The sequence below is a fragment of the Echiichthys vipera genome (genome assembly GCF_963691815.1).
Source record: "Echiichthys vipera genome assembly, chromosome: 10".
Classification (NCBI taxonomy): Eukaryota; Metazoa; Chordata; class Actinopteri; order Perciformes; family Trachinidae; genus Echiichthys; species Echiichthys vipera.
In genome coordinates, this window is record NC_139835.1 from 23,538,496 (window position 1) to 23,549,765 (window position 11,270).

Sequence of the window (11,270 nt, forward strand, 5' to 3'; positions counted from 1 at the left end):
CCTGTGGCAGGATGTGGCCGCTATGCTGGAGGCCAGGGCTATAACAGTATTGGCCACTTCTGTGGTGGTTGGGCTGGAAACTGTGGAGATGGAGGCATAGGAGGCAGCACCTGGTACCTGGTGTGTGATCGTTGTCGGGAAAAATACCTGAGAGAGAAACAAACTGCCGCCAGAGAAAAGGTAGCCTACTTTTGCAAGGCTTTAGTGCTTAAATGTGCTTACATTGTACTGACTCCTTAGACTTGAATCAAAACCAACCATCATGTTCTTTGCCAGGTGAAGCAATCCAGGAAGAAACCCCTGCAGGTGAAGACTCCAAGGGCACTGCCCACTATGGAGGCCCACCAGGTGATTAGGGCAAACGCTTTGTTCCTGCTGTCCCTCAGCAGTGCTGCCGAGCCCAGCATGCTTTGCCACCACCCTCCCCGGCCCCTGCACTCCCAGCTGCTTCCCAGCCTCAAGGAGGGCGTGTCGGACGAACTCCCCAATAAACTGGGCTGCCTCTACCTTCAGACACTAGCTAGGTATCTAACAGCTCAGTTGATAACAGTGTGATGTTCCTTTAGATCAGAAAACCACTACAGTAACAGGTGCTTGCATAGTTATTTGAGTCCGTCTCATTCTCCTCTCATCCCTCAGGCAACACACTGAGAACTTTGGGACCTACCAAGACGATAACCTCTTCCAAGACGAGATGAGGTATTTGCGCTCAACATCTGTTCCTGCACCTTATATTTCAGTCACTCCTGATGCCTGTCCCAATGTGTTTGAGGAACCAGAGAGCAACATGAAATCAATGCCCCCCAGGTAACACATCTTAGTGCTGTGTTTTTAATTATTTCCTCTTTTTAGTATGCTTGCAAAATATAGTACATTGCAAATGTTGTTATTATTATAGATTGTCTCATACCCAATCTGCTAGTGTTTATACATGACATAGACATACATACATGCACGATATTTAAGTAATGGCAGATCAGGTTGTCGTTTCTTTTTGAGAGCACACCAGCAGATAATGCCGTTTTGTCATGCTGCTATATATAAATAGGTAGTTGTGTAACTCCCACTCTCTCCCTGCACATAGTTTTACAGAATGCATTTTGTTCAGAAAGTGTGCCTTAATTGTTTCTGCCTCCTTATCATGACCAGCCTATTCATATACAGCACAAAAGAGCCTGGCTGCTCCAATTTCTGGGCGACGCTATCTCGTTTGTGCTTTCTAGTGCTATATTTAAACTCTGAAGAGCTGATGTCTTTAATTGTGTCTCTTTCTGCCTTTATATGATCTCTTTTAGTCTTGAGACCAGTCCAATCACAGATAGCGATACGGCTAAACGTACAGTGTTCCAGAGGTCTTACTCTGTGGTAGCATCCGAGTATGACAAACAACACTCACCGTCTCCAGCCCGGGTCAAAGCCGTGCCCAGACGCAGGGTCCATAGTGGTGATGCAGGTAATAGCACAGATCATTTGAGAAGTGAAATTTAAGGATTACGGAGTTACATCATCGTCTGTAACATCAACCTGCTCCGTCCTCCACACAGAGGTGGGGTCCTCCTTGTTACGGCACCCGTCTCCTGAGCTTTCCAGGCTGATCTCGGCCCATGGCTCCCTCAGTAAGGGGGAGAGGAACTTCCAGTGGCCCGTCCTGGCTTTTGTTATCCAGCACCATGATCTGGAGGGCCTGGAGGTGGCCATGAGGCATGCACTGAGGAAGTCTGCCTGCAGGGTGTTTGCCATGGAGGTACAGACTGTAATATCTCTCAGAGCTCAGTCTTGTTTTAATTGTTGCTAGGATTATGAGCAATTAGTTGGCTGGATATTGTTAATTAAACAATTAGGTTTGTGTAATTAATGAACTTATATATTTAAGTTGCACTCCAGTATTGTTTGTGCATAGTAAGAAGACTAATTGGTATGGTTTTCTCTTGGTGTCCCCATCAGGCATTCAACTGGCTGCTGTGCAATGTGATCCAGACCACCTCCCTGCACGACATCCTTTGGCACTTTGTAGCATCTCTCACCCCATCGCCCTTTGAACCTGAGGACGAGGAAGATGATGAGAACAAGGGGAACAAAGAAAACGTGGAACAGGTAACTAGTGTTTAAACGTCAGAAAGAAAACAACATTACTTTTGCTAAATTTTTGCATCTTCAAATTGTGAACATCTACACTCTGCACCCTACAGGAAAGAGACCTTGGCGTTTGTGAACACCCTCTGTCAGACATAGTTATTGCTGGGGAGGCTGCTCATCCTCTCCCCCACACCTTCCACCGCCTCCTTCAGACCATCTCTGACCTCATGATGTCACTTCCTAGTGGCAGCTCACTTCAGCAGATGGCGCTCAGGTACAGTTTCTGAATGATTGAAAAATTATATCAACCCACAGAGCAACATTTTTAGATGGATGGATTTTAAATGATACCATTTCAGGTTCCTAGATTTCTTCTAGATTACCTAGATTACATTTTAGGAAATAGATTTGACATTTTTGCTTAATCAAATTGGCAGAAAGGTAAGAGAGGTGATAACCTGGTCATCACTAAATATTACCTTGTTATTCTTCTAGGTGCTGGAGTCTCAAGTTCAAGCAGTCGGACCACCAGTTCCTCCACCAGAGCAACGTTTTCCATCACATCAATAATATCTTGTCCAAGTCAGATGATGGAGACAGCGAGGAGAGCTTCAACATCAGCGTGCAGTCAGGCTACGAAGCAATGAGCCAGGCAAGAAAACAACCCCTTACATACTCATACATCAGATCTTTCTTCTTATGGTTAACACGGATTGAACCAACAATAAGAGTCTTATTGTTATTTATCTGTGTTTATGATGTACACTAATCTGACTGTGTGTGATAATAGGATCTCTGCCTGGTGACTTGTCTGAAGGATCTGACCAGTGTAGTAGACATCAAGACATCCAGTCGCCCGGCCATGATTGGCAGCCTAACAGATGGCTCCACAGAGACCTTCTGGGAATCTGGAGATGAGGACAAGAACAAAACCAAGAGCATCACCATCAGCTGTGTGAAAGGCATAAATGCCTCCAATGTGACTGTTCATGTGGACAACTCCAGAGACATCGGGGTAAGGGGGGCAGCATCGTTGCACTATATTGTATATATACAAAGACCAAGGTGGAATATATTTATAAAGATTGAATTTCCCTCTTTTATATCCACAGAACAAAGTCACATCGGTTACGTTCCTATGTGGAAAAGCAATAGAGGACCTCTGCAGAATCAAACAGGTACGATCAACCTGCTTTGGTAGTAATATGGGAATACAGTGTAACCAGTACATCAGTTAGTTTGTGCTTTAATGAATTCACATGTGGCAGAACACTGAACATCCCATGCCTTTTCTTCCAAGGTTGACCTCGACTCGCGGCACATGGGCTGGGTGACAAGTGAGCTTCCTGGGGGGGATCATCATGTGATCAAGGTGGAACTGAAAGGTCCCGAGAACACCCTTAGGGTGCGCCAGGTGAAGGTCCTTGGTTGGAAAGAAGGCGAGAGCATCAAGATCCTCGGACAGATCTCAGCCAGCATGGCCCAGCAAAAGAACTGTGAGGCAGAGACTCTCCGAGTGTTTCGCCTCATCACCTCACAGGTCTGTCTAACTGCTTCCTCCATATGACTCGTAACTAGGGTTACAAAGGGGCGGACAATTTCTGGTAAATTTCCGGACAATTTCCAGGGAATTTTCGGAAACATTCCAGAAACGTTCCCTGGGAAGTAAAGCCGGGGAACTTTGTATATATACTGGCAATTTTATGTAGTCCATCTTCTCAAATGTGTTAACCTGACTCTGCCAGATGGATTAATTCGCATTTGGTCAGCATTTCCATCTGGGAACTCTCGTTTGGAGAACTTTTGGAAAAATACTGGTTGCTGGATGGATTGGATAAACCATCTGTCTATCACCAACATACGAGCCAAATCAACCAATCTGATGAACCTAACTGTATGACCTAACAGCGTTGAGGCAAAGCTCAGAAAGTATACAACATGTCGTTAAAGGACATTGGCCGTTTGTGTAACGCAAGTTTAAGGATAAAAGGCACAATTACAGTATTTGATTAGTCAAGATTATTCTAAAATATATTTCCCCCAACTATATTTACATTCCTTGTTAATGGCTAACCGTCAGTTTTGTAAATTCCAGGTTTATTCACATTTATTCACTTAAATTCCTGTTGATTCCTGTTGATTCCTATGGAAAGTTTCCAACTTTGAAAATTCCTGGAATTTTGCATCCCTACTTGTAACCACCTGACAGATATCTGGAGTATCTTGGAAACTTAACTGTTTACATTGTGCTTTTAGGTCTTCGGAAAACTTATCTGTGGAGATGCAGAGCCGACTCCAGAGCAAGAGGAGAAAAACCTCCTTTCGTCACCTGAGGGAGAAGACAAGGTCCGCACTACGACAGTTTACATGTACTCTTTAACTGACTCAAATACTGAGTGACATTCAACCTGGTGTCTTACACTTTTTTCCGCTTTTATGCATAGGCACCATCTGACGCAGACCTTAAAGAGCACATGGTGGGAATCATTTTCAGCAGGAGCAAACTCACCAACCTCCAGAAACAGGTAATCAGTCAGTTCTTCACACCATTCACTCACCAGGATGAGTTGTTATGATCTCAGCCCTCTTACCCAATGTGTGTATTAATTTCCAGGTATGCGCGCACATCGTCCAGGCCATCCGTATGGAGGCCACACGTGTAAGGGAGGAGTGGGAGCACGCCATCTCCAGCAAAGAAAATGCAAACTCGCAGCCCAGTGACGATGACGCCTCCTCAGACGCCTACTGCTTTGAGCTCTTGTCTATGGTCCTGGCTCTGAGTGGCTCCAATGTCGGCCGCCAGTATCTAGCTCAGCAACTAACGCTGATGCAAGACCTGTTTTCTCTTCTGCACACGGCTTCCCCAAGAGTACAGAGACAGGTGGGCGAGTTAACACACATACAACTACAGATTTAGTTATGTGCAACTGTTTCTCAACAGAATACCTTGTGTGCATCCTGGAGGTCTAACGAACATGTTGGGTGCATTTCAATACTGTTTTTTCTTAATATATAGATTTCAAAACCTGGATTGTTTACATCTATGTTTGGTATCTGGCAGTCTCCTTCTTTCCTGAACTGTTGCTGTGTTTTTTTGCCACATTACTGCAGAACACGATGTGGTTTGCATTTGGTGTTCAGGTGTAACACGTACTTTAAAATAATGTGTTTTTTAAGCATGTATTCTGTGTACATGTGAAAGTAAATACCATGTCCTTGTTTGCCATCTGATCTTCATTTCAGGTCACATCATTGCTTAGACGCGTCCTTCCAGAGGTTACACCAGTGAGACTTGCCAGCATCATCGGGGTGAAGGCTCTGCCACCAGCAGACATCAGCGACATCATCCACTCCACAGAAAAGGGTGACTGGAACAAGCTCTGCATCCTCGACATGTTCCTGGGCTGCATCGCAAAAGCCCTCACTGTGCAGCTAAAAGCCAAAGGCACCACCATATCTGGCACAGCCGGCATGGCTGCGGGAAAAGGGGTCACCACCGTCACGCTGCCCATGATCTTCAACTCCAGGTGAGTTAGTTTCTGCTAGGCATAATCAAACCCAAAGATATGTTATTATGAGACTTCAAACATAACAAGTTATTGTTGTAATTTCTTTTGTGCTGATTTTCATACTTATTGCCCCTTTCTTTCATGCTCAGCTACATCCGCAGAGGGGAGAGCCACTGGTGGATGAAAGGCTCCACTCCTCCTCAGATAGCAGAGATCATCATAAAGCTGGTTAAAGACATGGCAGCTGTAAGTTATCGTTTCCCTTTAATTCTCTGCAAGCCTAAATTGATATAGAACAACATTTGCCATCTTTGTTATAAATATGTTTTCATGTTTTCTGTTACACTTGGAAAAGTACCTCTAAGACTCTCTTTTTCTGCTTTTTAGGGCCACCTTTCAGATGGTTGGTCTAGAGTCACCAAAAATGCAATAGCTGAGACCATCATAGCCCTGACCAAAATGGAGGAGGAGCATCGGTCTCCTGTACGCTGTATCGCCACCACAAGGGTATGTCCTCAAATGTCATCAAAGGCAAAGCATCCATCTATGCTTACAAATACTAGGCATTAGATAATCGTATATAATATCCTGTTCTGTCTCATAGCTGTGGCTGGCCTTAGCTTCACTGTGTGTGCTGGACCAGGATCACGTAGACAGGCTGTCCTCTGGTCGTTGGATGGGCAAAGATGGACAGCAGAAGCAGATGGTGAGAATGACATAAAAGGCCAAAAGCAACACTGATGGAAAATAATTGACAGCTTGTTCGATAAAATTGATTTCCTCCCCTTTCCTATCCACAGCCTATGTGCGACAATCACGACGACGGTGAAACAGCCGCCATCATCCTGTGTAACATGTGTGGCAACCTCTGCACTGACTGTGACCGCTTTCTTCACCTGCATCGACGCACACGCTCTCACCAGAGACAGGTTAGTGTTGGTCGTTAGCTTGATGATTCTTCCAGTAGTGTTAGCTGCTGAATACTTAATAATAATATGAATCAATTTATAGAAGGAGCTATCTTTTAATCCTGTCTTCGTGGCTGCTTTCAGGTGTTCAAGGAGGAAGAGGAGGCCATAAAAGTGGATCTCCATGAAGGCTGTGGCAGGACAAAGCTCTTCTGGCTAATGGCTTTGGCCGACTCGAAGACTATGAAGGCTATGGTGGAGTTCAGAGAGCACACAGGTAACATAGAAACAGAGCATACCACTGTGCTTTTTTTGGGTGTGATATATTGCTGCAAATGTGTAACTGCTTAAATTGTGTTATTATATTAACAGTAAAGTAATTATTTTTGCAGGTAAACCAGCCTCCAGCAGCTCAGATGCCTGCAGGTTCTGTGGTACGAGGAATGGCACTGAGCTGTCCGCAGTTGGCAGTGTCTGCTCAGACCCAGACTGCCAGGTACTGAACATCAGCTATCTTGAATTGTTGGGTCTATGTATAAATAAGTCATAGAGTGTGGTCTTTACCTAGCCTATAAAGTGTCCTGAGATAACTTTTGTTATGATTTGGCACTATAAATAAAATTGAATTGAATTTTGTTATGAGAGAGAAGTTTATATATATAAAAACATGTGCTCTTTGTTATTTATATCCTTATCTATTATATTCTAATTGAACAGTGTCATTTATGAGTGGTGACATTTCCAGTTCTAATTTATATTAACTAGTTATAAATTTAGCTTATCAAGATGGCAAAATAACCCAAACCACTTTTTCTAAAACACTGTTCCTAATTAGAAATAAAAATTCAATTCCCGTAGTATTTTAGTGTAAGGTGACTAGAATCTCTTTCTTGAATTGAGGAATTTGAGGTTTGGCTGAGTAAAAATATTGTTGTAGAATATTTAGGTGTTGTCCTCACACTTCAGAGAAGAGAAACCTACACAAGACGCATATTAAACAGTGTCCAAGGTCTTTATTTGTCACATGCACAACGGTTACCGGGAAGCTGTCGTTGGCAATGAGAAAATCTTCGGTCGGAAGCTCCCTCCAGCAATGCTCATTAAAAATGTATAAGAGAGAAAGGGAAGGGAAAATCACACAAATGACAACAAAATGAGAAAAGAGTGTAAGCAGGCGTATAGTATATATATAATAATATGGATGTAAACAAAAATGTAGTAAATGTAATATATGCATAAGTATGAGTATATACAGAGTAAGTATATACAGTAAATATCTAAAATGGTGAAGTGTCAAGTGATGAGCAGTCCTACCTCGTGTGGTAAGAAGCTGTCCCTGAGTAGAGTAACAGTATGTAGTAAAGTGTATGTTATAGTACTGTAGTTCCTAAGCCTCACCAGTTTCTCCGATGACGTCTGCCACAGGAGTACGCTAAACTGGCCTGCAGTAAAACTCATCCTTGTGGACACCCCTGTGGAGGAGTCAAGAATGAGGAGGCCTGCCTTCCATGTTTGCACGGCTGTGACAAGAACACCGGCTGTCTGAAACAGGACGCAGACGACATGTGTATGATCTGCTTCACAGAGGCCCTCTCTGCTGCTCCTGCAGTACAGGTAAAAAGTGTTTGTTCATCAAATGGAAGAGTTTCACTTCACTTCATTTTTTTCCCTCATTTGATGTTTAACTCTTTGTTCTGTTCTCAGCTGGACTGCACTCATGTGTTCCACCTTCAGTGTACTCGTCGCGTTCTTGAAAACCGCTGGCTCGGGCCCCGGATCACTTTTGGGTTCATGTTGTGTCCCATTTGCAAGGTAAGGTGTTACCTGAGCCTCACTGATTGAGGAGATTAACCCAGTAACAAAGAGGTTTCAAACGGTTTCCACCACACCTTGAACTTGTTTTGGCTCAGATTGCTTAAATGCTTCATTGAACACGCACCGTCAACTGTGTGACTCTATAGCTGCTTTGTTAACTGTCTCATCATTTTTTAAATGCTATTGTCCCTTATGTATACTCGACAGAACTACCTTTATGAACATAGGCTGGTTTGTTTAATTTGTTTCATTGTTTGCCTCCAGAACAAAATCAATCACTCTGTGATCAAGGACCTGCTCGACCCCATTAAAGAGCTCTATGAGGACGTGAGGAGAAAGGCTCTGATGAGGCTGGAGTATGAGGGTCTACATAAGAGTGAGGCAATAACGACACCAGGAGCACGTTTCCACAATGACCCTGCAGGCTTTGCCATGAACAGATACGCATACTATGTCTGCTATAAGTGCAAGAAGGTAACATATAACCTAATATTTAATTTGAGTGGTTTGGGGCGTGAAAATTAATGGTTGCCCTTATTCCCAGGCCTATTTTGGAGGAGAGGCTCGCTGCGATGCTGAGGCCGGACAGGGAGACGACTATGACCCCAGTGAGCTGATCTGTGGAGCGTGCTCGGATGTCTCCAGGGCTCAGGTGGGTAAATGACACCTGGGAAGACCCTGTCTTTACTATAGCCAATTTAAAAGAATAGTTGGACATTCTGGGAAATGCACTTATTTTGTTTCTTGTGAAGAGTTAGATGAGAGGATTGAACCCACTCTTTTGTCTGTATGCAAAATATGACGTTCGAATCAGCAGGTGATTAGCTTATTCTAGCACAAAGACTGGAAACAAGGGGATACAGCTAGCCTGACTGTCCACCTTCCAACACCTCTAAGGCTCACTAATAACATGTTATATCTATACAAAGAACAATATAACTTGAAGTTGTGGTTTTACAGTGAATTACTTCTTGGCTGGGCGCAGAAACTACCTTGAGTCCTGTGTAGGTTTGTCTTCTCAATGTGCCAGAGATTGAAAAGTGTCAATCTTCTCTTCTCAATTTCGTCAAGAAGGCGTGTGACTGTTCTGTTATATTTAATGCTGCTTTTATGTAAACTTACCCCGATTCTTGTTTACTTATCACCAGATGTGCTCCAAGCATGGCACAGACTTCCTTGAGTATAAATGTCGGTACTGCTGCTCGGTGGCTGTTTTCTTCTGCTTTGGCACCACACACTTCTGCAATGCCTGCCACGATGACTTCCAGAGGATGACCAGTGTCCCCAAGGAAGAACTGCCCCATTGTCCTGCAGGTGGTTAATAACTCTATTGACTACACTCTTCTGGAAAATGATTCAGATTAACAACAAATACCAGACAGAAATAACTATGACAAAAAATAAGATGTTTTCCTTTTCCTTTCTGTCACAGGTCCCAAAGGCAAACAGTTGGAGGGTACTGAGTGCCCTTTGCATGTGGTTCACCCACCAACGGGGGAGGAGTTTGCCCTGGGCTGTGGGGTGTGCAGAAATGCTCACACCTTTTAAACAAGACTTTTACTAAAAACCAGTTTCTCTACTGTGATTTCTGGCTGCTGCTGAAGCTCAGCCACGAAGCTTGGCTCTTGCATCGTCAAGTCTCCTGGACACTGGACCAGGTTTCTGCCCTGCACCAAGAGTCCTCAGGTCTGCTCTTCTCCAAACATCAGTATCCCGGCTCTGCTACAAACCTGAGCTGTAAATCCTTCACATTCAGAGTAACCTGAATGAAAAAAAGAACAATAGAATTTTAAAAAAGAAGAAAAAAAAAGAAAATATCTTGTGACGTGTTTGCATGCGGCCGTTGTATTCCCTCGGCTTCTATAGACGTTGCACACCTCCTGATCACTGAAGTGTAACAGTACATGATTAAACATTGAATATGAAATAAATTTGCTCAAAGGCAACGGTGGATCAGCGTGGGCTTAGAAAAAAAAAGCAACAGGCCGTATTTCCAGCTTCCTAACTATAAATTTAAAATATTGTTGTATGTAAACTTTTTTCGTAATCTTGTACAGTATTCTCCACTGTCAAGTGCATCATGGGTTGACGGACAAAAAAAGAAAAGTGGATAAGACTGTTAAGAATATTATGTTTGGGAGGAAAATAGTGTACGATTTATCTAATCTTGTATATAATGATACTATTCAAAATAGCTGTATTCCGAAGTTGCTACTCTTCACTTCAGTTTTGTTTGATATTCTGGGTTATGTTTTGAGCCAGAACTTTTAATGAAGTGCAATACTGGGTGTGCCTCCTATTTTGCAGCTGTTTAACCTATGGAATGTATGTCAATAAAGCCACTGTACATTTTTATACAGTAGACGGTCGTAATTCCCCCTCTTCTAAATGTCAGATCTCTTCTGTTGTCTGGAAATGAGAAGGAGGAGCCCGGCGCCTGCAGTGAATGATGGTGGATGTAAATCCTATTTGCAGCTCTGTCAAAAAAAAGTACCAAAATCCTTCAGTAATACAAAAACAAACAGAAAACCTCACAGTGAGACTGATAACAGCTGAATGATTTGAGGGGCCAGTCTTCACACCAAATACAATTGTGCACCTGTAATGCTTTTCCCTAGTAGGAGGCAGGGGGATTGGGGGTTAGGGGAACAGAGTGATGAAAAAAAGCTGCTGTTATATAAAAAAGCTTAATACTTGTGAATCTGCTCTGTAATATCTGTGGTGGATGGAGTCGAATGGTAATAAACCAGGTTCTCTGTTTCGCAAAGTATACACTGTGTCATTAATGAGTGGTGACATTTTGATTAAATTACCTACTGTCACTGTTGGCCTTTGATCGCTTTATATTGAAGTCATCATGGTACAAAATCTACCTAGAGACTTTAAGTGAGTCATGTATACATAATATCTGTAAAAACCTAAATTAAAAAGCTGTAACTCTTGTGCAACTCAGCAAAGACTA

The 11,270-nt window shown here is 43.1% G+C and overlaps 1 protein-coding gene across 15 annotated transcripts in view; it reads left to right on the top strand.

Annotated features, from left to right (window-relative positions):
- The window catches only part of mycbp2 (MYC binding protein 2), a 62,048-nt gene extending 51,107 nt beyond the window's left edge, over positions 1–10,941 (top strand). For 14 of the 15 annotated variants that reach the window (XM_083921612.1, XM_083921615.1, XM_083921623.1 and 11 more), the window contains 27 exons: positions 11–180; positions 277–524; positions 640–807; positions 1,296–1,453; positions 1,545–1,744; positions 1,945–2,094; positions 2,190–2,350; positions 2,572–2,728; positions 2,867–3,091; positions 3,189–3,254; positions 3,377–3,616; positions 4,333–4,422; positions 4,521–4,601; positions 4,691–4,957; positions 5,320–5,603; positions 5,735–5,831; positions 5,973–6,092; positions 6,190–6,291; positions 6,386–6,514; positions 6,638–6,770; positions 6,886–6,989; positions 7,919–8,107; positions 8,198–8,305; positions 8,573–8,782; positions 8,853–8,960; positions 9,457–9,622; positions 9,741–10,941. In XM_083921612.1, the coding sequence (XP_083777738.1) occupies positions 11–180; positions 277–524; positions 640–807; positions 1,296–1,453; positions 1,545–1,744; positions 1,945–2,094; positions 2,190–2,350; positions 2,572–2,728; positions 2,867–3,091; positions 3,189–3,254; positions 3,377–3,616; positions 4,333–4,422; positions 4,521–4,601; positions 4,691–4,957; positions 5,320–5,603; positions 5,735–5,831; positions 5,973–6,092; positions 6,190–6,291; positions 6,386–6,514; positions 6,638–6,770; positions 6,886–6,989; positions 7,919–8,107; positions 8,198–8,305; positions 8,573–8,782; positions 8,853–8,960; positions 9,457–9,622; positions 9,741–9,856 (4,247 nt within the window). In that variant the 3' untranslated portion in view covers positions 9,857–10,941. The remainder of the gene's footprint in view (positions 1–10; positions 181–276; positions 525–639; positions 808–1,295; positions 1,454–1,544; positions 1,745–1,944; positions 2,095–2,189; positions 2,351–2,571; positions 2,729–2,866; positions 3,092–3,188; positions 3,255–3,376; positions 3,617–4,332; positions 4,423–4,520; positions 4,602–4,690; positions 4,958–5,319; positions 5,604–5,734; positions 5,832–5,972; positions 6,093–6,189; positions 6,292–6,385; positions 6,515–6,637; positions 6,771–6,885; positions 6,990–7,918; positions 8,108–8,197; positions 8,306–8,572; positions 8,783–8,852; positions 8,961–9,456; positions 9,623–9,740) is intronic. The other variant, XM_083921624.1, reaches the window with a different exon arrangement.
- The last annotated feature ends 329 nt before the right edge of the window (positions 10,942–11,270 follow it).